The sequence below is a fragment of the Haliotis rufescens genome, unplaced genomic scaffold (genome assembly GCF_023055435.1).
Source record: "Haliotis rufescens isolate VD_foot unplaced genomic scaffold, xgHalRufe1.0.p SCAF_5, whole genome shotgun sequence".
NCBI classification, from domain to species: Eukaryota; Metazoa; Mollusca; class Gastropoda; order Lepetellida; family Haliotidae; genus Haliotis; species Haliotis rufescens.
Window position 1 is genome coordinate 59,395,365 of NW_025964223.1, and position 26,114 is coordinate 59,421,478.

General features: G+C 44.3%; 1 protein-coding gene across 1 annotated transcript; it reads right to left on the reverse strand.

The window, feature by feature from the left end:
- Window positions 1–1,926: 1,926 nt before the first annotated feature.
- LOC124140332 lies at window positions 1,927–24,171 on the reverse strand. Its single transcript, XM_046507862.2, has 21 exons — window positions 24,054–24,171; window positions 22,205–22,290; window positions 21,469–21,612; window positions 19,832–19,923; window positions 19,323–19,491; window positions 16,963–17,093; window positions 16,306–16,441; window positions 15,689–15,871; window positions 14,747–14,959; window positions 13,467–13,539; window positions 13,150–13,192; window positions 12,079–12,247; window positions 11,325–11,634; window positions 10,359–10,492; window positions 8,804–8,883; window positions 7,963–8,205; window positions 6,843–6,930; window positions 5,793–5,952; window positions 4,878–4,961; window positions 4,628–4,695; window positions 1,927–3,175 (listed from the first exon to the last, which is right to left on the reverse strand). Exons 1-21 carry the CDS (start codon window positions 24,061–24,063, stop codon window positions 2,918–2,920), a joined length of 2,874 nt encoding a protein of 957 aa, XP_046363818.2. The 5' UTR covers window positions 24,064–24,171; the 3' UTR covers window positions 1,927–2,917.
- Between the last annotated feature and the right edge of the window lie 1,943 nt (window positions 24,172–26,114).

Below are 26,114 nucleotides of genomic sequence, written 5' to 3' on the forward strand. Positions count from 1 at the left end.
AGCGTGTCGGCTTAATGAGGGAGGAAAGCCCGAAGTGAAGCAGGTCTCGGACGTTGACCACTTCGGTGGAACCCACGAGCACGGGTATGGTGCTGACAAACCTAGAAACATAAATGGGTTGAACCGGGATTCAAACCCACAATCACAGGTTTCTGGCGTGCCGAAGGGATTCAACTCTGCACAGCGTATCGCAGCACCTTAGACCACTGGGCCACCTGTGCCCCCGTAGTGTGTAGGGAGACAATATCTTACACCTGAAGTATGCACTCACCTGATATGGAGGAAACCAATACTCCTGACAGCAGGATGAAGTGGGTGATAAACATGCTGTGTTTTCAATGTAGGTTACCTAATTGTTTGTTGTTTTACGCCGCACTCAGCAATACTCCAACTGTATGATGGCGGCCTGTATCAAGTTTGGACCAGACAATCCAGTGATAGACATGATGAGCATCGATCTACACAATTGGGATACGATGACATGCATCAACCAAGTCAGTGAACCTGACCATCCAATCCCATTAGTTGCCTCTTACGACAAGCATAGTCACCTTTCACAGCAAACATGGGTTGCTGAAGACCTCTTCTAACCCGGATCTTCATGGACAAGGTTACCTGTAGATTTAACTGCGCTAAATTGAATTTGGGACACATAGCTTGGTTAAATCTACAGGTAACCTCGCTCTCCACTGAAAACACGGCATGTGTATCTACACCATACCATAAAATTAAACGCGAACTTGTAGGTGTTGGTGAAGATATAGATCGGCATTAGAAGAGTTCTAAACATTGAGTTGGTTTTCGATTTGAATAATGGACACGCTGATAACAGGCTGTTAAAGTACAGCGCTGTATACGCTCAAACATTGTTATGTAACATTTTCTTTACTGGCCAAGAAATTGTGTAGCATAGATACTTTGTAAGCTGACAAAGTCGTCACCCCTGAAGAAAATGCAAGCCTTTCAAATGCCTACCAAAAATGATTGAGAAAAAAGCCCTTTTCTAAAAATATTATCTTCCATGGTAATTGGGAAGTTGATTGCTTCAATCAGAGGTGGTTATTGTGATTTGAAACCTCTGATTGACCAAACAGAATTGACTACGCCGAAGACCCGGGTTCGATCCCCAACATGGGTACAATGTGTGAAGCCCATTTCTAGTGTCCCCCACCATGATATTGCTGGAATATTGCTAAAAGAGGCGTAAAATCAAACTCACTCATTATGACCTGGTAAATGTAGGGCTCTTCACTGAACAACAAGTAAAGAAAAGATATCCATTTTCTGATTGTATTTTGAAACATGATTTTTATTACACATTCACACATATGTTAAAAAGTGTTAAAAAGATGTACAAAATCTACATTGTGGCGGTTTGGGACCACAACAGACGAGACTTTGGCTGCAGTAGCCAGGGTGCATCATGAAGACTTCATTGCGATACTTCGGAGAGCCCTGGTTTCTTTGGTTGTTAGACCCAGCGGACATTATGAAGATTTGATTAAAGGAATATTCAGATCTGCATCATCAATAATATTTCAATACAAAGTGATTCGGCCTGATAGGAAGCATGGGCATGCTGAGGAGAGGCAACTAAGGGACACAACTCTGCATGAGAATACTGTTGAGGGTCACAACTCTGCATGGGAATACTGTTGAGGGTCACAACTCTGCATGGGAATACTGTATAGGGTCAACTTAGGGACACAACTCTGCATGGGAATACTGTTTAGGGTCAACTTAGGGACACAACTCTGCATGGGAAAACTGTTTAGGGTCAACTTAGGGACACAACTCTGTCGTGGTATGCTGACGAGGAGCTTATGAGGGACACAACTCTGCATGGGCATACTGTTGAGGGTCAACTAAGGGATACAACTCTGCATGGGAATACTGTTTAGGGTCAACTAAGGGACACAACTCTGCATGGGAAAACTGTTTAGGGTCAACTTAGGGACACAACTCTGTCGTGGTATGCTGACGAGGAGCTTATGAGGGACACAACTCTGCATGGGCATACTGTTGAGGGTCAACTAAGGGATACAACTCTGCATGGGAATACTGTTTAGGGTCAACTAAGGGACACAACTCTGCCACGGTATGCTGACGAGGAGCTTATAAGGGACACAACTCTGCATGGGAATACTGTTGAGGGGCAACTAAGGGACACAACTCAGAACAGTAGCAGGGCCTTTTAAGTAAGGTCCAACATATCACTTGTAACTACATGAATGGGTACATTCTAGGCTATGTTCTCACCAACACCACTCAGTAGTTCATCAGCACAACCATGTTACTCAGCAAACCAACAACACCTCAATTCCTCTCAATGTGAAGCACTGGGTTTACATTTTGGCAGGAGTGAAAGGGGAAGAAAATGGACTTTGAATACTGATCCCATCATGCAGCATCAGCCCTGGAAACTGACAATAGGGGCTAAAAGAGTTGCAGGATTAATATGACAGTTCATATTAACAATACCACTCAACATTTGCTAAGAGTTCGTGTTTTTGAACATGTCCATAGGTTCATCAGGGACACACTCCTCCTTGGCTCCATAAAACAACTGTGACAGTCCAGCGGGTATGTATTGGTATGTGTGGACTGCACAACCACCCTTCCTCAACATAGCCTTGCCTTCAATGGAAGCTTATGAGACCTAAAATGGTGAACCTTACACTCTTTTCTTGATATACAAAAACATGAAGCCGATTTTAAAACTAATTTGAATATACAATAATGAAGCTTTAGCGGTTATCAAATCCTCTGCAGCAAATGTTGAGGAGTATCTTTGTCCAGAGAGGTAGTACAACAGATATGGAGGCATGTGGTATCAATTGCTTATTATCACAGGTACGTCCATCTGGTCCGACAAACGGTGAAAACCTGGAAATGTCCTATTGCTGGTTATTGAACCTCAACTCCCGACTTCCTGTTCTGGCATGCTGGGATTGCCCTGGGGACTGTGCGGAGGGGCATCAAGCCCCGAGTCTGACAGCTGCGAGTCCTGGGTGAGATAGTTAGGTGCAGCTTTGTTGGATGTTGTTGCTGAGGGGTTGAAGGCTTCGTTGGAGGCAGGCCGTTGTTGCTGGATGTAGCGCTCCACAAACCAACTCGGACTCCTTGACGAAAAGTTGCTGCTCAGCTCAAACAGGTTCACCACAGACAATTTCTGCTGTGCACATTAAGGAAATGAATCATTTGTCCTGCAACTCTAGCATCAAACTTCCTCTGAAATTATCGTTTGGACATAATTAATTTTGCATGGACAAAAAATCATGTCAATGAAGCTCTTCTGTCAAAGATAATTCAAACTTTGCAATATTGTAGCAGTATATGGTCTCTGGCAATACGTATCACAGATTACTGGCCACTTACAATAACAAGAAGACAGAGTCATTGGTATCCCCCGCCCTTTTAAATATGTGCATAAAATAACAAGAAGTATGTCATATACCTCACTAAACCTGAATGGTAGGGACTGACCATACCATTTTGTTTGTTTGTTTGTTGTTTAATGCCACACTCAGCAATATTCCAGCTATATGACGGCGGTCTGTAAATTAAAGAGTCTGAACAAGACAATCCAGTGATAGACATCATGAGCATCAATCCACGCAATTGAGATACGATAACATTGATCACCCAAGTCATTGAGTCTGACCACCATATCCCGTTGGCAGCCTCTTACGACAAGCAAAGTCGCCATTTACGGCAAGCATAGTCGCCTTTTATGGCAGACTGACTTACCTCAATCCATTAATGCTTGCAATATCTTTATCCAAGAATGTGAATTAGTAATGATACTTTTTATTAGATTTTTCATTGATAGCAATGTTAAATATATCAATATTTTCAAAACTGTAAATCATAATTCCATAACAAAATAACAAACACGTAACAATTCCTGAACCGATGTATGATGCCGTGCTTGTTATAGAAACTCTGCCTATGAGTAGTGTCCCGCTCTGTCAGAGCACCATGTCCCACAATCAGACAAGTCACCAAATCTGACCACCGCAAACTTAGAAATGCAAAATCTACCGTATATCGCTGTGTATAAGGCGACCTAACGTATAAGACGACCCCCCTGAACATGCCTTCAAAATCGACCCAAAATCCTATACTCCGTGTATAAGGCGACCTGGAAAGAAGCACATCACAAGTGCGCACACAAACCTTACATTTGCAATAAAAATATGTTTATCTTGCATTGTTTTTTCTACGATGATTGGACGACCCCCTTCTTCACCCCCTCATTCTAGGTACGAAAAACTTGCCTTATACACAGTGATATACGGTATAATTAAAAACACCTGAACATCAGAAGGCACCAGTTTAGCACATGTCTGATGTGTATACAAAGTTTCACAAAGAAATGAGAAACTATTGGGTTACATTATGGGAACGATCCTACCTCCATTTGAACCTAAGTCAAACTTATTGCCTTGGAAACAAAACAAAAATTACAAACATTCTTCATTAACAAAAGCATCCAGTTCGGCACTTGTATATACGCGTGAACAATGAAGAGATTATTGCACTAATATTTGTATCCTACTGATTATACAAAACAAGCGTCAGAATGAACTTGCTCTCTATTTACAGCTAGGCCACAGAAGGATACATTGTGTTTGGTGAGCGGCGGCAGTTGGAACATGGAGGGCGGCTGAGTCAGACGAAGGTCCGTGGAACCTGGCGACACACAATAAATATACAAGGTATCAGCCTCAGGAATAACCACATAATTACACAAGATCACAGACACAGGAAAAGCCACAGAAACATGGTTACACAACATGTACCAGGTCAACTACAAAAACAGCTTTTTAATACACAAAAACAATATGACTTGACTGATGAATAATGCCCCTCACCTGTTGGGTGGAAGTACTGATGAGCCCGGGGGTTGAACACTGTCCCACTCCGGAATGGCATAAACAGCGCCGGCAGGCTGACGTCTACAACAGGAAAACTTCAGTCAGGCATCTTACTATCCAGACCCCTGGTACCTCCCTCCTACACTGGCTTCCACCCACCCAAAACACAATCACTCACTCACTCACTCTCCCCTCCACTCACTCACTCACTCTCCCACCCACCCACCCACTCACTCACTCACTCACTCTCCCCTCCACTCACTCACTCACTCTCCCACCCACCCACCCACCCACTCACTCACTCACTCTCCCCTCCACTCACTCACTCACTCTCCCACCCACCCACCCACTCACTCACTCACTCACTCTCCCCTCCACTCACTCACTCACTCTCCCACCCACCCAAAACACACCCACTCACTCCTCACTCACTCACCCACCCACTAGCTCACTCACTCACTCTCCCCTCCACTCACTCACTCACTCTCCCACCCACCCAAAACACACCCACTCACTCCTCACTCACTCACTCACTCACCCACCCACTAGCTCACTCACTCACTCTCCCACCCACTCACTCACTCACTCTCCCACCCACCCACCCACTCACTCACTCACTCACTCACTCACTCACTCACTCACCAACCCACCCACCCACCCACTCACTCACTCACTCACTCACTCACTCACTCACTCACTCACACACTCACTCACTCACTTACTCACCAACTAACTCACCAACCCTTCCACACACTCATCCACTCACTCACTCACCCTACCACCAACCCACTCACTCACCAACCCATACACTCACGCACTCACCCACCCAAACCACACACTCACACACTCACACACTCACTCACTCACAATGGAGGAGACCAGATCAACTACACAAACAAATGGAAGCTGTACCTTTCAGAGCATCATACATGGCTTCCTCTCGTTTGCTGAGTCGATGTTGTCCAGCCAACTTCTTCTCCAAGTTGTCACGAATGTCGCGGAGTGTTCGTTCATTCAGCTCGGCCATGTGCTGTTTACTCTCCTCTTCGTACAACCGAAGTCGCTCCAAGAACTACAATGACATGTCGTGTTAATGGCTTCCTTTGAAACTGTACACATATACTACATATATACTCCTTATTTTCATTTTGTGTATCATACTTAAGCTGAACCAAAATATTTTTGTTTACCTAACAAACCTACAGTAAATTTAATAGAACTCTTTTGAAAACATTGTGCTTTCACCGAAATATATTTTAGATTCTTCTATTCTTCAAAAGTCTTTCCAGGGAATATATGAACTGATAATCAACTATGACAACATGTTTATTTCTTGCTGCGGCGATTAAGTTTTTATATAATATTTATGGACATGTCAACATGAAAAATAGCAAAATGAAAATAGGATTAAAATGACTTTTCTGACATTGTTTTTAATACTGACAACTCTAATGGTATAAAAAAAAATTAAAATAATAAGTTAACATGAAATATCACTCAAATTAGTTTGTGTTGAAAAGAGGATTCATGGCAAAATTTGCAATGCATAGTGAAGTGTTTACTACAAAGTTTTAAGCAATTTAGATCTATGAAAGTTACAGCCTTTATCCGGTTGTGCAGTTGTTTAGGCATGATTGCCATTGAGAGGAATAAATTCAGGAAGTTCAGACATGTTCATTTGAAAACAATTTCTTTTGTTCTTTGACCACCGAAATTGTAAAAACAAAGTAAAATTCTGTAAACCAACTGAAAAAAAATGAATTGCCAAAGATCACTTTGTGGAACGAGACCCTGGCCTATTGAGCAAAAACTGTAAAACAAGGGAAAAGATTGATCTAGCTTCAAGGAAAGGAGGCCTGCAGATTCACATTTGTGATCATGGCTGAATGGCTTGCCATTTTAAAAAGTGCCTCAAGTTTCAATATAGATAGCTACCCTCATATCAAAGTCCAATAAACTCACGTCTTGTGGCAAAGCCTCTCCCCACTTTGGTAGAGGGCGACCTACGCGGAAGTTCTTCCTTGGCTTGTGTGTGGCAGGAGGTGCTGGTCTACAAGGGAAACAACTCTGTCACTGTCATGTTCGTAACTGATGAGAGTACACTGTTCTGGACAAAGTAGTCATCACTACCTGATGTCTGTATACAATTACTTGTTATAACTGTAGTGTGAAAATGCTCTTTCAGCATTTCAGTGCAACTTAATGATATTCCTTGTATTACACTGACATGCAATCTCACTCCAATCCGATCTTGTACTCTGATACGACACTGTGTGGTTCACATAAGGGGCCTCCCTCCTCCGTGGTCTTGTGGTAGAGCGTCCTCCCGGAGAGCGGAAGCTCCGGGGTTCGATCCCCGGCCGCGTCATACCAAAAGACGTTAAAAGATGGTACTTGTTGTTACCCTGTCTGGGGCTCGACATTAAGGGGCTAAAACAAGGACTGGTCGGCTCGGAGTCAGTATACTGTGTCTGAGTGGGGTACTCATGTTAAACTGCGGCATGGTATCTCAGTGAGCTAGCACTTTAAATCGGCATCAGTCCGGACTAGTACAAGCAGCCACAGACACACACGTGCATGCACGTCGCTATATAAGTGCAATAATCTTGGACCCGACGTTAAACCCAATTTCACCTCACCCATAAGGTGACCTCTGCATGAACTTTGATCTGACACTCTAAATGAAGGATGTTTATGCTCTAGAGCCAATGAGATGTCAGCTTTCGAAAATGATTCTCATTTGTTTCTTTACCCCCTCAATTCAAAATTGTTATTTGCACAAAAGAAAACCCATACAGAACACAACTATTCCCTAAGTGGTACTCCCTTCCAGGTGAAGATCCCCTGGCACAGAACATGTGTACCCACAACAATATAATGGCACTGCCTTTATTACCTACATTTGGAACTGGTCAACTAAGTTTGTTTTCGAGATACAGAAATCAGACATACTGGCCTGAATGCTTCGCTGACTTCTCGCACTGAGTAATGGTAAGCCTTAATAGATATCATCCTGACGTGACGACCTCCTGTATCGTATCAGAATAACAACCTGAGATTGAGTCTGACGACTACCACTTACCTGTATTTGGTGCCTGGAGACACGGGAATGGTAACTGACACCTTCTCCGATTCTGCCATGTCCTTGTCTGGACTGTGAGCGGGAGTCCGTCGTGTGCTGGCTCCCCGTGACATGGCGCGTGGCGGAGAGGTGCTAGTTCTGCTGCGGGCCGACAGGGGGCGCATGTTTTGTTGCTGCTCCTGAAGTAGTTTCCGCTCTTCCTCCAGATGCGAGATGTTCTCCAGCAGAGCCTTCAGCTGCTTTCTGGGAACAGTGAGTGAGTGAGTGAGTGAGTGAGTGAGTGAGTGAGTGAGTGAGTGAGCAAGCAGGCGTGTGGGCGGGCGTATGTGTGAGTGAGTGAGTGAGTGAGTGAGTGAGTGAGTGAGTGAGCGGTCATGTGGGTGGGCGTAGAGGTGTGAGTGAGTGAGTGAGCGGGCAGGTATGTGGGTGGGCGTATAGTATAGTATAGGTATGTGTGGGTGGGTGAGTGAGTGAAGGAGAGGGTGAGTGGGTAGATATACTGTCTTATTTGTACGATAACACCGATATCTTCTGAAAGGTTGGTACAAGAACATCACATGTTCTTCCAGGTGTGCTAGGTATTATCATATATTGTAACGACAAAGAGGAAGCAAAAGGAAAGGTACTCAAAGAACTACTGTCATGGAACAGGTACACAACGTATGGACAATATATAGTTATTGTTTCTGCATGTATTTCACTTTGAGTCAAAAACAGATGTGTTTTGAAAGAAAATTACAGGATTGATTTTCTTAACACAGATACACGTGGAAATATACAGAAGGAGGTGCTCAGCTTGATGTGTACAGTACAAGGTATGACAACAAGGAACACAACTCACTCATACGAGTCCTTCATGCCCGTCATCTCCTCCGTGTGCTTCTTCTGCAGCTCTTCCACCTCAGTCAGGGCAATGGTTTCCTGTGGAAGAAAACAGAATCGCATACATATACCACATGGAACTGGTGATAACCATTACAGACAGATTTAGCCCTTTCCCTTTCCCTGGTCACCTCCCCTCCCCTCACCTCCTGGGGTTCTGGTGTGACCTCCATTGCTGACAGAGCCTGCCCCAACCCCCTCCCCTCACCTCCTGGGGTTCTGGTGTGACCTCCATTGCTGACAGAGCCTGCCCCAACCCCCTCCCCTCACCTCCTGGTGTTCTGGTGTGAACTCTATTGCTGACAGAGCCTGCCCCAACCCCCTCCCCTCACCTCCTGGTGTTCTGGTGTGAACTCTATTGCTGATAGAGCCTGCCCCAACCCCCTCCCCTCACCTCCTGGGGTTCTGGTGTGACCTCCATTGCTGACAGAGCCTGCCCCAACCCCCTCCCCTCACCTCCTGGTGTTCTGGTGTGAACTCTATTGCTGACAGAGCCTGCCCCAACCCCCTCCCCTCACTTCCTGGTGTTCTGGTGTGAACTCTATTGCTGACAGAGCCTGCCCCAGCCTCCTCCCCTCACCTCCTGGGGTTCTGGTGTGACCTCTATTGCTGACAGAGCCTGCCCCAACCCCCCTCCCCTCACCTCCTGGGGTTCTGGTGTGACCTCCATTGCTGACAGAGCCTGCCCCAACCCCCCTCACCTCACCTCCTGGGGCTCTGGTGTGACCTCCATTGCTGACAGAGCCTGCCCCAACCCCCTCCCCTCACCTCCTGGGGCTCTGGTGTGACCTCTATTGCTGACAGAGCCTGCCCCAACCCCCCTCACCTCACCTCCTGGGGTTCTGGTGTGACCTCCATTGCTGACAGAGCCTGCCCCAACCCCCTCCCCTCACCTCTTGGGGCTCTGGTGTGAACTCTATTGCTGACAGAGCCTGCCCCAACCCCCCTCACCTCACCTCCTGGGGTTCTGGTGTGACCTCCATTGCTGACAGAGCCTGCCCCAACCCCCTCCCCTCACCTCCTGGGGCTATGGTGTGACCTCTACTGCTGACCGAGCCTGCCCCAACCCCCCTCCCCTCACCTCCTGGGGTTCTGGTGTGACCTCCATTGCTGACAGAGCCTGCCCCAACCCCCTCCCCTCACCTCTTGGGGCTCTGGTGTGAACTCTATTGCTGACAGAGCCTGCCCCAACCCCCCTCACCTCCTGGGGTTCTGGTGTGAACTCTATTGCTGACAGAGCCTGCCCCAACCCCCCTCCCCTCACCTCCTGGGGCTCTGGTGTGACCTCTATTGCTGACAGAGCCTGCCCCAACCCCCCTCACCTCACCTCCTGGGGCTCTGGTGTGACCTCTACTGCTGACAAAGCCTGCCCAAACCCCCCTCCCCTCACCTCCTGGGGTTCTGGTGTGACCCCTATTGCTGACAGAGCCTGCCCCAACCTCCTCCCCTCACCTTCTAGGGCTCTGGTGTGACCTCTATTGCTGACAGAGCCTGCCCCAACCCCCTCCCCTCACCTCCTGGGGCTCTGGTGTGAACTCTATTGCTGACAGAGCCTGGTCCCTCATGTCTTTATGGAGGTCTTCCTTCGTGGTTGTGTTCAGGTCGATCCCCGTCAGCTCAAACACGACCTCATTGATGCCAAGGGTTCCTGCAAACCATCATGACAGTTCAAGAAATGCATACATAGAGATCACATGAAGGCATTATACCCAACTTGGTACACAAAGTACAACTTTCTTTTCCCCCAAAGTTTCTCAGAGATTTCAATAACAACATAACCTGCAAACAAGATCTATATAGTAGGGAAGCAACTCTTGCACTTAGTTCCAAGAATCCAAGTAAACAAAGTATGAAAAGTATCTTGAGTTTTTACAATTATTTGTACACTGACTGAGAAGTGTTTGGTTTTGATTTGATGTCTACATATTCCCGAGGCAAGGGAGTTAACTGTCTCTAAAAGTCCAGTTTCCACCCTTGCCGAACTAGGCTGGAATTTCTGGGCTTGATCATTGCACCACCAGGGGCTATTATGACTTATGTCCCTTCTTTGTCCCTCCTATTCACCAATCAGATTCCACCTCTGATATCACTTGCATTTGCTTCAAATAATATGGCGTCACCTAGTGAAGATGATAATCAAGATCTATGTTGTAATAAAACAGGTCTTACTTTGCGAAGTGTATCAAATCACGTGAGCACCTTGACTAAAAACATGAAAAGATGTGGAAAATATCTATTGATGCTAAGTTGATGGTAACACATGCTTTGCAAATCCTGCAATCGACCGAAATCTGCATGTCAATTGAATGCCGATTTTTGTTAATAGATTTTAATTGGACTATGCATATACATAGTGGCAATATAAATAATGGCAGCCGAGTTTGGCAAGGGTGGAAACTAGACTTTTATAGTCAGTTGACTCCCTTGCAGCTGGAAGATGTGATACCGAAGGACATAGGCTCCAGTGACTCAAGGCCCACCTGTTTGTCTGTTGAAGACTGGCGGCCTCCTCTTCCTGCCCCAGTAGAGTATGAGGGGCTGGTTGCCGACGGGCATGTGGACAGCATCAGACCGACCGCTGACTTGTAGGGAATACAGGGGGAAAGGCAGGGGGTCAACGTCCTTCACTGGGTCCTCCCGAGGCTTGGGAGTGCCATGCTCGGACTCGTCATCACCAAACGACAAGTCAATGGAGTCGGACAAGGACAGGAGGTCGTCCTCACGTCCTGCGCTGCTACGGGGGACGTCGTCATCCCCTTTAGGTGGGGGGTGGTACACTGTCCGCAGGTCCTGGCACAAGAACATAGGTGACGGAGTGTGTACAGAAATGACCCTCCCAAATGCTTGTCATGCTGTTTGTGATGTACGTTCAAATGTATAAAAACATGAATAAACATAACATCCAGACGTCATTGTTAATTATATTTTTCTGTAAAACTTTGATCAATCCAACAAAAACAAAAACATTATTAAGAAAAAAGAAATACAAATATTGTAATTGTCCCTTCTCTTCCAAACACCCAACATTACAAGATAATAATTTTACCAACAGAACTAAATAAAAATATTTTAAAACAGGGACACTCAACATCCCACCCCATGTTATCACTAAATACCAGATTATTAGATAATGAAAAGCAATTGAGACTTAAAATAATTAACAGAGGATAAGGCCATCTTCCTAATGTGGATAAACAGTAATCTGTCTGTAACTTTATAAATCCACATGCTTACCAGTTCCTTTAAGTCCTCAAGGTCTAAAGTTGCCATGGCGATCATTTCCTCAAACTGCCCATGATGGACTGCTATCTGCACATTGTTGGGCGTGTCGGACTTGGCCTTGTCAGTGATTAGCACCCCACGGGGAACCTCATCTGGTAGTCTCACCATGAACTCCTCGTACCTACAACACCATGAACTATGTACTACAACATCATGAACTATGTACTACACCATGAACTATGTAATACAACACCCTGAACTATGTACACCATGAACTATGTACTACAACACCATGAACTATGTACAACACCATGAACTATGTAATACAACACCCTGAACTATGTACAACACCATGAACTATGTACACCATGAACTATGTACTACAACACCCTGAGCTATGTACTACACCATGAACTATGTACAACACCATGAACTATGTACACCATGAACTATGTACTACAACACCCTGAGCTATGTACTACACCATGAACTATGTACAACATCAAACAACACCCTGAACTATGTACAACACCATGAACTATGTACACCATGAACTATGTACTACACCATGAACTATGTACAACATCATGAACTATGTACTACACCATGAACTATGTACAACATCATGAACTATGTACTACAATACCATGAGCTATGTACTACAATCCCATGAACTATGTACTACAATACCATGAACTATGTACTACAACACCATGAACTATGTGCTACAATACCATAAACTCCTCATACCCACATCATGAACTCCTCATGCCACATCACCATGAAATCTTTGTACCACAACATCATGAACTCCTTGTACTACATCATGAACTCCTTGCACCACAACATCATCACCATAAACTCCTTGTACCTACAACACCATAAACTCCTCGTACCACACCATGAACTATGTACCACAGCACCATATCTCCTCATACCACAACACCATGAACTCCTTGTACCACACCATGAACTCCTTGTACCACAACATCATCCCCATGAACTCTTCTTAAAAAACATCATGAACTTCTTGTACAACTACAATTGTTTCTATTTCCCTTAAATAGGAAGTCTGGTACCTACTTTTTGTTCGTTGACCCATCCTCTTCAACCGCTGCTTTTGAACCTGTGAAGATAGAAGTTGTCGTCTTATAAACATTATAAATGGTTTGTCTGCACCATGCACCATTCAACTGCAACACTTCGGCATTTCCACCTGCATGAAGCTGACATGTGATTTAACTGAAATAATGTTTATATAAATTCAATTATGGCATAGATTACTTAGACAGTGCAACCGTCAGAAAGTATGTGTGCACAGCAGTTGGTGGTAGGTAAGTATGCCTGTTATTCTACACACAACAGTTACCATGGGGACAGTACAAGATGGTGCTCCTCACCTGGGCTAGTTCTGCCTCCACTGGCTGCAGGGGGTCTCTTTTCTGACTTAGACATCTCAGCCACCTGCTCTGGCTGGAACACAGGAAGATACTGAAAATCATTACCATTATCAACATCAACTAACTTCCCTCTTCTCCCCTACAACTTCCTCCCTTCTCCATCCCCACTCTAGTCTTCTGTCCACCTCTTTCCTTCCACCTACAAGCACCTCCCTTCTCCACCTTACTTTCTCCCCTCCCCTCCTTCCTCTCCCCTGCAAGCACCATCCTTCTCCACCCCCACCCTACGCTCTCCCCTCCCCTCCTTCCTCTCCCCTGCAAGCACCTCCCTTCTCCACCCCCACCCTACTTCCTCTCCCATGCAAGCACCTCCCTTCTCCACCCCCACCCTACTCTCTCCCCTCGCTCCTTCCTCTCCCCTGCAAGCACCATCCTTCTCCATCCTCACCCTATTCTCTCCCCTCCCTCCTTCCTCTACCCTGCAAGCACCTCCCTTCTCCATCCCCACCCTACTCTCTCCCCTCCTTCCTCTCCCCTGCATACACCTCCCTTCTCCACCCCCACTCTACTCTCTCCCCTCCTCTCCTTCCTCTCCCCTGCAAGCAACTCCCTTCTCCACCCCTACTCTACTCTCTACCCTACCCTCCTTCCTCTCCCCTGCCAGCAACTCCCTTCTCCACCCCTACTCTACTCTCTACCCTACCCTCCTTCCTCTCCCCTGCAAGCAACTCCCTTCTCCACCCCTACTCTACTCTCTCCCCTACCCTACTTCCTCTCCCCTGCAAGCAACTTCCTTCTCCACCCCACCCTACTCTCTCCCCTCCCCTCCTTCCTCTCCCATGCAAGCAACTCCCTTCTCCACCCCCACCCTACTCTCTCCCCTTTCCCCCTCCTTTCTCTCCCCTGCAACCAACTCCCTTCTCCACCCCCACCCTACTCTCTCCCCTACCCTCCTTCCTCTCCCCTGCAAGCACTCCCTTCTCCACCCCCACCCTACTCTCTCCCCTACCCTCCTTCCTCTCCCCTGCAAGCAACTCCCTTCTCCACCCTCACTCTTCTCTCTCCCCTCCTCTCCTTCCTCTCCCCTACAAGCAACTCCCTTCTCCGCCCCACCCTAGTCCCTCCTCTCCATCTTCCCCCTGCATGCACCTACCTTTTCCACTGCCACCCTACTTACTCCCCTCCCCTCTTCCCTGCAAGCACCTATTAACCACCCCCATCCCCTCTGTCTCTCCCCACAGGCACCCCCCTCGTTCCATCTCTCACCCCCAACCACCCACCTCCTTGTCCTTCTCCTCATCCAGAACACCAGTCTTGTACATCTGATCTCTGTACGTCACCGAGCACTTGAGACCCTGATGGTTGAGGTCCTCGGGAGCAAACATCCGCACATGAAGGTAAAGGTCATACTCTGGCTCTCCCGTGTCGATGCTCATGTCTCGCATCTGAGGTTTCACCACAGGGGGCGGTGCAGTCTCACCAAACCGAACTTTCTGCGAGGAAAATTTTGCAGGTAACACAATATTCTATTTTCATAGAATTCATGCATGTTGTATTTTCCACTATTACCTCCTAGATAAAGAAGAATTCAGGGGGAAATGTAGCAAGGGGTTAACTCAGGTATAAGTGGTTTCTCATCAATCGATTGACTAAGATGGCTTAACTTTGGTGAGGCAGGACAACTGAGAGCTGACCAGACAGAGCTCACACATACCTTTGGTGAGTGAGTAGGATTTAAGGGCGCTTTGAACAGTATTTCTGTCATATCATGGCATATAAGCTTGATGTCAGAGGAAAGCCCAAAGTGATGCAGGTCTCAGACATTTACCACTTGATGATCATGTACCTTTGGTGAGGCATAATGACCGAGCTGATTGGCTACAGATCACGTACCTTTGGTGAGGCAGAACGACCAAGCTGATTGGCTACAGATCACGTACCTTTGGTGAGGCAGAACGACCGAGCTGATTGGCTACAGATCACGTACCTTTGGTGAGGCAGAACAACCAAGCTGATTGGCTACAGATCACTGACCTTTGGTGAGGCAGAACGACCAAGCTGATTGGCTACAGATCACATACCTTTGGTGAGGCAGCACGACCGAGCTGATTGGCTACAGATCACATACCTTTGGTGAGGCAGAACGACCGAGCTGATTGGCTACAGATCACATACCTTTGGTGAGGCAGAACGACCGAGTTGATTGGCTACAGATCACATACCTTTGGTGAGGTTGAACGACTGAGCTGATCAGATGATTCTTCATCCTCACTCTCCTGCGTCAGGTTGATGGTGACGGTGGGCACAGCTCCCTCCTCAGGGTCTTCACTCTCTGCCTCAGACTCCTCTTCTTCTTCTTCTCCTTCTTCGTCCTCCTTCTCTCCCCGGCTCTCCGTGGTGTCCTCCTGTACACATCAATATCTTGGTCACCAGACATTAATCAAGGTGTTCTTAGAGATCTTTTAACTTATGCAAAAGCACAAGGAGCTTATTATATAAATCATTATTGAACAATAATCATAACCAATATTTCTTAATGTTCTGTTGGGTTATTTATTGAAGAATAACAATCCTTTAAAATTTATCATTATTACGTCAAAACGAATCATTTTTAACTTCAGAAATAATAACTATCCACCAACATTCCAATTTATACAGAAGGAGCTCACTGAATTTTATAAGTTAACAAAATATATTACCATCATTAATTGTAATAGAGATTACTTATAAGCTTTGGTCAAGCTGTCATGCTTTATTTCTTTGAAAATATTGTTATGCAAAACAGTGTAAATGCTCTAGAAAACTTAAAAATTTAAAAAAGATATATATATTTCTTTACTGTTTTCTCGCTGACAACATCAATGGCCTCTGGTGAGGACTCGGTGGCCTTGGTGGTGTCAACAACCTCCTCCTCCCCGTCCTCCGAGTCTGAAGCCTGCTCCAGGGCCTTCGTGTACTCCTGCACATGCTCCAGACTGCAACATCATCCACAACATCATAATCAACATCATCCAGCAACATCACCACATAGTACACCCCTTAAAATAACCACATGTACCATCTTAACATGGAATATAGCCCTAACATCACCACAATTCAAGGAGGTATACTCACCCCATCTCCAACCCCCATCCCCCCAACCCCACCCCTTGCACCTGCATACCTCCCTCCCCGAGGAGTACTCACCCCATCTCCACCCCCCACCCCTGCACCAGCATACCTCCTCCCCTAGGAGTACTCAGTCCATCTCCACCCCCACCCTGTGCACCTGTATACCTCCATCCCCGAGGAGTAGTTACCCCATCTCCACCCCCCAACCCCCACCCCGTGCACCTGTATACATCCCTCCCTCCCTGAAGAGTACTCACCCCATCTGCACCCCACCCATCCCCGTGCACCTGTATACATCCCTCCCTCCCTGAGGAGTACTCACCCCATCTGCACCCCCCCCACACACACCTGATAACCTCCCTCCCCCTGTGTGAGGAGTACTCACCCCATCTTCGCCTTCTGTTTGATTGTCTCGATGAGGAATTTCCATCTGCGGCCATGACCTTTTGTTGATGTGACTTTTGAAAAGAGCTTCTCCCAGTTCATGATGCGCTTCTCCTTGGCTATTCTCTTGGACTGCAAACAGCAGGATTAGCATCAACACAAGAGTCATTGTTTCAGAATTAACAATTGGGCATCACCAACTACAAATGAAACAACTTGTATTACATAAGAGCTAATGTTGATCGACAAATTTCGGAAATTATTTAATTCTGATGGTTTTGACAGTAACTTTAAGGTGTGGCATAGTTGGTGGCCATGCAAATGTTGGTCAAGCTTTTGTCAGTTTGTAGATGACACAAGTGCCTGTTTTGTTACATCAATGAAAAAAGGTTGGGCTTACCGTATATGACCGCGGATAAACCGAATTTTGAGGACCAGAAAAAAGATTCTGTAGAAAGGGGTCGGCTTATCCATGGGATACACTTTCATGATAGTATTTTTCAGATTGTGATCCGACAGAAACATTGCCTGAATGACGGTCCGATAGATTACAACCCGAAAGTTTGGAAGTTGCCACGACTAGAGCCATTATTGTTATAAATTATCAATAAAGTTATTATTATACACCAATGTTGTCATAATTAAAAAAATGTTATGCATGTTACTACTTCCAATAATAAGTTTTCAACTGAATGTTCAAAGTTTATCGTTCTTCATAAACTCCACAATCTTTATATATAGGATGGAATGCAGTCATCATTAGAGATGATAGTTACAGCATACTCTGTGTTACACAACATTTTTACCATCAATTCTGAAAATGTTGGCAGAATTTCTGTAAAATCCAAAATGCTTATCCCTAGACTGTATCAACAAAGAGATCACCAAACACTTTTTCTCTAACTAATCTCCTGAAATATGGCTGCATATCTTATCTCGTCAAACAAAGCAATTACTTTGTCCACATGATAATGTCTACATGAGTGTCTTGTACAAGAGCCAGATTTACTGGCTACATGTGGATCTTTTTACCCCAAAATAAAAAAAATTCTATGTTAAATTTCTTTTTAAAAAATTGTATTTTTTTCTAGAAATCCAAATATTGAAATCAAACTTCGCACAGCACCTCTCCTGTTGATATAGAAAGTGTTCACCAAGTTTGAAAAGAATCTATGAAGTAGTTTTCAAGGCATAGGTTGGAAGGACGGACAGACAGAAGGGCTGATGGAAGGATGGGACTGAAGGATGGACGGAATTCCTTGGTATAACTATATAACCCTGCCCTTTTAGGTGGGGGTATAATTAAATCTAGTCACTAACACTCCATCAATTCATGCAGTGTTAAAGTATGCTTGGGTCAATTGGCAGTCCCTACAACTTTGTTTCAAGTCATTCAGCTGAGGTGAAATTGGGTTTAACGTCGCGTCCAAGATTATTGCACTGATATAGCGACATGCATGCACGTGTGTGTGTTTGTGGCTGCTTGTACTAGTCCGGACTGATGCCGATTTATAGTGCTAGCCCACTGAGATACCATGCCGCAGTATACTGACTCCGAGCCGACCAGTCCTTGTTTTAGCCCCTTAATGCCGAGCGCCAGACAGGGTAACAACAAGTACCACTTTTAACATCTTTTGGTATGACGCGGCCGGGGATCGAACCCCAGATCTTCCGCTCTCCGGGCAGACGCTCTACCACTAGACCACAGAGGTGGTCTCAAGTCATTCAGAAATTACGTGGTTGTCTAGAAAATCAAATTTAATGATGCATTTCCATCTGGTATTTCCTGACCCTATGACAAATAGACAATGTCTCAGTCTCACACTAACTGAAGCAGCGGGATCTAGACTCAACATGGACACAAGCTCATGAAGTTCCTCTTCAACAGCAGCTAAGGCTTAAAGAAATAACAGAAATGGTTCTCAGGCAATGGCTTTTAAAACATAGAGCTGGAAGGCGGTGTTTTTATTTTGTTTTGTTTTTTGGGTTGTTCAAACTAGTATGTAACCAAAAAAACAGTTGTTAACCAAATAAACGTTGTGTAACCAAATAAACAGTTGTGTACAATCAACCTGGGAAAGGGCCTACCTACATAAATGTATTCCTTGATGAGTAAAAATACTGGAATACAGTATTTGACTACCGTTGGACTTGGAATATTTTAGGATTTTTTGGTTGTTTTTTCAAAATAGAGATAAAAATGATGCGGGCGGTGCCTGAGAACCAAAACTATTATTCTTTTTAGCCTATATGAGAGAAAAAAATTCAATGAATCTAAAAAAACATATTGTGTCCATAACATTTTTAACCCAAATAATCTTGGGAGAACAAACTATCAACTTAACATTCCCTAGTCCTCACATGAGCATCGACAAGCTGCAGTCTCTTGATGGCGATGTTGAGCTGCCGTTGTTTGCTCTCGTAGTCTTCATGCAACTTCTTGAGGGCAGCGCTCTTCTCCTCCCACGGCGTGGAGTACACACGCACCAGGCGTACCAGCTCGTTCATGGGCATGTTCATGTCGCTGATGCTGCAGTAGAAGAAACAGTCACCGCGGACCACATGTATTACCTGCACTGTAGGGATGACTATCTGAACCTGGATCGTTATTTTAATATCAGTTATGTTATCTTCTCTTTTAAGATTCCTTGGTACATATAGAAAGATGTCTAGAGCCAAGAAAGTAAGAAAAACAGTCAAGTTTGGCCTAATTTCAGGAAATAAATACACAGCCTATAACACAAACAAAAATGTGTATTTCCAATTAAAAATAACACAAGGGTAAAACAAAAAGTTCAAAGGTCTGATTATAGGCACTAAGTTAGAAATTAGAGGAATGACCCTATCAAAAATTGGGTAGTATCTGTTACCTGCGGAAGACTTTGGCTGTGGTGAGGGCGAGTTTGACGAGGAGTGTTGGCGGGAGGGCGTGGCCTAGAAGCTCATCTTTCAACTCCAAAAGCTGCAAAAAACAACACTATACCTGTATGCCTCGTTACACATTGTTACACCTGATTGTTGTTTTATCTGTTAATGCACAGCGCCAGGCAGGGTAACAACAACTACCACCTCTTAATGTCTTTTGGAATGATGTGGGCAGGGATTGCACCACCAACCACTCCGGGCTGACGCTCTATCCACTAGACCATGGATTCAGTGGAGATAATTGGTTCAGATTTCTTTGTTTGTTTTTGTTGTGTAACGCCGCACTCAGCAATATTCCAGCTACGAAGGCAGTCTGTAAATAATGGAGTCTGGACCAGACAATCTAGTGATTGATATCATGAGTATGATCCACACAATTGGGATGTGATGACATGCATCAACCAAGTCAGCCAGCCTGACCACCCGATTCTGCTAGTTGCCTCTTAAGACAAGCATAGTCACCTTTTACAACAAGCTTGGGTTGCTGAAGACCCATTCTAACCCGGATCTTCAAGGAGCCCAGATTTCTATGAATATTTTTACATCCATCCCAAGTATTAGTTTCTGATTTCAGAGAAAATTGGCCATTATCAAAGTCTATAGGAAGACAAAAGAGACATAACTTACAGAGAAAGTGCAACAACACTGTAGCTCACCTGGATATGAGTCAACAGTTAAAACTTTCAACAGAGACAGCCACATACGAGTTGCTGTCGGCATTGATATTCAACTATTTCCTGCATGAACACTGAGGGCTAAAGACTGACACTAAATTCTAAAGATTTGAACAAAATATCATATCACCAAAAGAAGAAACAATCATGTCAAACTTCAGCTTTGCCAGTCTGGCAGTTATAGAGAAGATGTTACAGAGCCCAAACTGCCTTTTGAGAGAATTAAAGAGCATGGTCAGATCACAAAGATCAAAACACAATCAAACTTTAAAATGTCATTAAAAATGGAACATATGGGTTGAGACCAGTTAATACCAAATGTCATTACATTTTGAACACGAATGGCTGAATAAATGGCTGTCATGTGAGCCATATTGAAAACTGGATTTATAGCTCTTGAACAAATTCAGGGGACATCACTGGTGGGAACAAGTATATGAAGTCTCAGCTTCATTGGTTCACTGGTTTCTGAGACGGTATTGACAGTGCGAGAAATTACATTTTGAGAGAATCTAGAAAATGCTGAGGTCAAAGTGTATAGGTCAAATAAAGGATAAATTTTAAAATAATAAAACATGGGACAGATGTGTTGAGCCCCACTACTGACCATGAAACAGTTTCATTATAATTATTAATTATTATTATAGAGAATACTACACTCATTCTCATTAGATATCATTTTTACGAAAGGAGTGGACTTTCTAAGGTATCTGACCGAGCGAAAGCGAGGTCAGGTACCATAGAAAGTTCACGAGTAGGTGTGACAGAGGTCACGGTTATCCAATCAAAACGAATAAAACAAGGTCAACCTTGTACGACACACATGTGACGTACGGATTTAGTATCTTACCACCTGTATCTTCACCACGTGGGTAATAAATAATAATATTGACCATGTGTTTAGTTACCTCCAGCAGGGACACCTGTACTAGCGCTGTGGCGTTGAGCACCCCGTCACACAGCCCTTCAAACTTGTTAGGTTCTCCTCGTACAGCACCAGGGTCTCCGTCTTCATCTTCTGAGTCTGACTCTGAGTCCGAGTCCACTTCGCTCTAGTTGGAGGAGAGAGGACAACATGCAGCAGCTTGTTACAGGTTGGCAACGGAGCACACATTGGAAACAACAAATAGGCAGTCTCACGTGAGAAAAGTTTTCTCAAAGTAGAAACGCCAGTTATTTATGAGGGACAGTTTGTCTTACTGAAATCTACTAAAACTGATAATCCTGTAGCAGGGTTTGCTGTGGCTACATATATTTCCAAGCATAGTACTGCCAACCTAAACACTAACGGTAATGATCCTTACCTCTGGTCCCTCTGAGCTGTATCTGGTCTCTATATCCTAGTACAGTACATGTATCGCCAACCTAAGCACTAATGATGCTTACCTCTGATCCATCTGAGCATCCTGTATCTGATCTCTATGTCCTAGTACAGTACATGTACTACCAACCTAAGCACTAATGATGCTTAGCTTTGCTCCCTCCGACCGTTCTGTATCTGGTCTCTATATCCTAACACAGTACATGTACTACCAACCTAAGCACTACTCATGCTTACCTCTGCTCCCTCCGACCGTCCTGTATCTGGTCTCTATATCCTAGCACAGTACATGTACTACCAACCTGAGCACTAATGATGCTTACCTCTGCTCCCTCTGAGCGTCCTGTGGCTTCTTCCTCCTCCTCTTCATCATCTTCCTCCGCAAGTGACTCCAAGTTCTTCCCTAAAGCTGAAGCAAACACGTCCAAATGAGCATATAGGTCCTACATACTGCCTGGAAACTTAGAGCATTACTATGAGGTATATGCACATATCACAGCACACTGGCAAAATGAACAATAATTACAAGGAATCATAAATTCAGCATCATTTATTACTTTCTTTTAATATTTGCATTTTACAACTTTTGTGAATTTAGTTCTTCGTATGATTCCTGTTTTAAATTCACACCAGAATGTATTTCTGGCCAGTGATAACACATTTAATTTTTCATACTTCTGTGAAGAAAAGTTACTATGGCCATAAACTGGCTGTGTGGCCCTATGCTGTGAATGAATGATTGCTATTGTTTATTGTATTTCTACATGACAGATTTTATTTAGAATTCTTTCAATAGATGTTTTAGGACTTGAATGAATATTGGTTCACGCAAAGAAGTTCTGCCTTGATATTGCTGGATTAATACAGAGTGTGGCATAAAACAACATTTACTCATTGTATGTCATCAACTCATATAAACATTGTCATCTATTCTAGTGTGAACTATGTGATATATATTACTAAAGGTCAGTCAACTCTCGTTACGCTGACTCTGTTTTCTATAAAAAAATATAATATTACAAATTCTATCAGGTGGTCCCAACAATTCCATGCTGGCACAGATGGCTAACTGATACATATGCTCTCTATAAATCAATATTAATAATATTTGAACTATTAATAACATTTATTAAAATGTACAATCATCAAGAATATTTATCATATCATTTCCCCTCATGGCTATAATAAAAAAGTTGTAATCGCTTGAGTTGGATATACCTGCATATATTCCCCTATAAATAGCTTTCTCCGTCCCTTTCTTGACACTAACAAAACAGCTGAATCTGACAAAAAAATAACTACAAATTAAAGTTGGTAGGTTGGTTTGTTGCATAACGCTGCACTCAGCAATATTCCAGCTATATGACGCCAGTCTGTAAATTATCGAGTCTGGACCAGACAATCCAATGATTAATATCATGAGCATCGATCACCACAATTGGGATCGATAACATGCATCATCCATGTCAGCGAGCCTGACCACCCGATCCCGCAAGTCGCCTCTTACCACAAGTATAGTGGCCTATTATGGCAAGCATGGGTTGCTGAAGACCTATTCTATCCCGGATCTTCACAGGTCTACAAATTAAAGCATCCTTAATTGACGTAATAGTAACATAGAGAAGTTCAAGACAACATATGAGACCCATCTGCTGTCGTCACCCGTGAATAGGTCTCCCCAACACATGCTTGCCGTACAGGCGACTATGCTTGCAAGTGGCAACTAACGGGATTGTGTGTTCAGGCTTGCTGACTTGGTTGATACATGTCATCGTATCCCAATTGCGTGGATCGATGCTCATGATATTAATCACTGGATTGTCTGGTCCAGATTAAATTATTCACAGACTGCCGTCATATAACTGGAATATTCCTGAGTGCGGCATTAAACAACTAACAAACATCTGCTTTCGTACTATTGATTATTATAACATCATTCATATTCCTAACAATGTTGAATTCAAATGAATCCTAACTGTATCCGTGCTCATATGACCGTGTCCAATACTAAACACAACGGGCACCTGCAGAAGATCAAGGAGGAGTATGCGTACTTATACTGCAATACGTATTCATCAATACATACAATCGACACAGACGACAATATACACACTATGGAGCTAGACCGGTTGACATTTCGTATTTCTGGCATGAAATATATTACAAATATACCTCTGTCCATTATGAAAGTCTTGCGGAGTAAACGTGCTCAGAACTGGAGATATTCAGCGATAACCCGCCTCACACACAATCAATCACAACACTGGCCGCCATATTGTATTAGGTGTTGCCATGTAGTTAGTCACGTGACTGCCCGTCAGATTTCGTTTTGATACGGATAATGACTTATACACTGTATGATAAAGTAATTATTTCACAATACCTTTCACGCATATCCCTGTATTAATTACTACGTATCAATTTTCACAATAGATCGTGACGTTATTATATAATCATTTCATGACCAAGCATGGGTTTCATTTCTAACCCGAATCTTCATATTTGTCCAAGTCTGATACTAAAAGTTATTTTTCTAAATTTTCCTGAAATCAGTTGTTCACACCATTGATAACCCTGACAGAATTTGCTCCTCTGCACAGATCGGGCTTTACTGCGATCTCTCACCCTCATCTGCTTCGGGGGCGGTCGGGTAGCCTAGTGGTTAAAGCGTTCGCTCGTCACACCGAAGACCCGGGTTCGATTCCCGACATGGGTACAATGTGTGAAGCCCATTTCGGGTGTCCCCCGCCGTGATATTGCTGGAATATTGCTAAAAGCGGCGTAAAACCACACTCACTCACTCACTCATCTGCTTCGACACCTGAAGATCCGGGGTAGGTCTTCAGCAACCCCGGATCTTCACGTAAAAGGCGACTATGCTTGTCGTAAGAGGCGTTGAGCTGGATCGGGTGGTCAGGCTTGCTGACTTGACTTGAATGTCTCGATCTCAATTGCGTGGATCGATGCTCATGATGTCAATCACTGGATTGTCTGGTCCAAACTCGATTATTTTACAGACCGCCGTCATAAAGCTGGAATATTGCTGAATGCGGCGTTAAACCACAAACAAACAAACACACACACAAACAAACGATCGTCTTGTCTAGATGGTGTAGATGGTCCACAAATGTCCGTACAAATGTAATGGCTACCATGTTTTCTGAAAATCGTTTGATATCCTCATTTAGAGGGCATTCCAATCTTCACGTAAATTCTCAACGCTGCACGAGATGGGTAGTCACCTAGCTACTGTAAGATTTATATTTGGTAGTCTAGTTACCCCTGGACCAGACCATTCAGAGCAACACATTGGCTTACAAGATTTCTCAACGAACTCCATATAGAGTTCCCATGATTTATAGTGCAAAATAAAAAGAATGTGAAATAGCTTGGGTTGTCCGTCTTTGGGACTCTAATGCTGAAGAGTAGTACTTTATAAGTGAGTGCGTGAGTAAGTTGGGTTTAACGCCGCTTTTAACATTATTCCAGTTATATCACGGCATGTCAGCTTGATGTGTGAGGAAAGCCCGAAGTGATGCAGGTCTCAGATGTTTACCACTTCGGTGAAACCCACGAGCACGGGTATGGTGCTGACTAACCCACAAACATAATCGGGGCGAACCGGGATTCGAACCCACAATCATAGGTTTCTGGCGTGCCCAAGGGACGCAACTCTGCACAGCGAATCGTGGCGCCTTAGACGACTGGGCCGCCCGTGTCCCTACTTCATAAGTCCACCTCTATTTACAGGGAAGGATTCCCGTAGTGTTGTCGTGAGGAAGGAAAGAATGTATTCTCCAAGTACAGGGACACCATCAAGTCGATTAAAAACCTCTTCACATACTTTCCAAGCAGTCCTTTCCATTCTGTCATCTTCAAGGATTACATGTTAAACCTTTAATTGACGGGGCTTATATGTCCTCATCAATCAAATTTTCACATTTCTAGGTAGAATTGGATCACTCAGCTTTAGAATTCTCGCATGCTCTATGCGTTTATATTTTATAATCAGACTTAAATATACGACACATTTAAGCATCTCTAAACCTGACTTCATTGTTACTGACGCCGACTCCTGGTCCAGCATCTGTCAGATCGCACCATCCAGCTTTAACTTGTCAATATGTTTGTTTGTTGTTTAACGCCGCACTCAGCAATATTCCTTTTATATGACGGCGGTCTGTAAAATAATCGAGTCTGGACCAGACAATCCATTGATTGACATCATGAGCA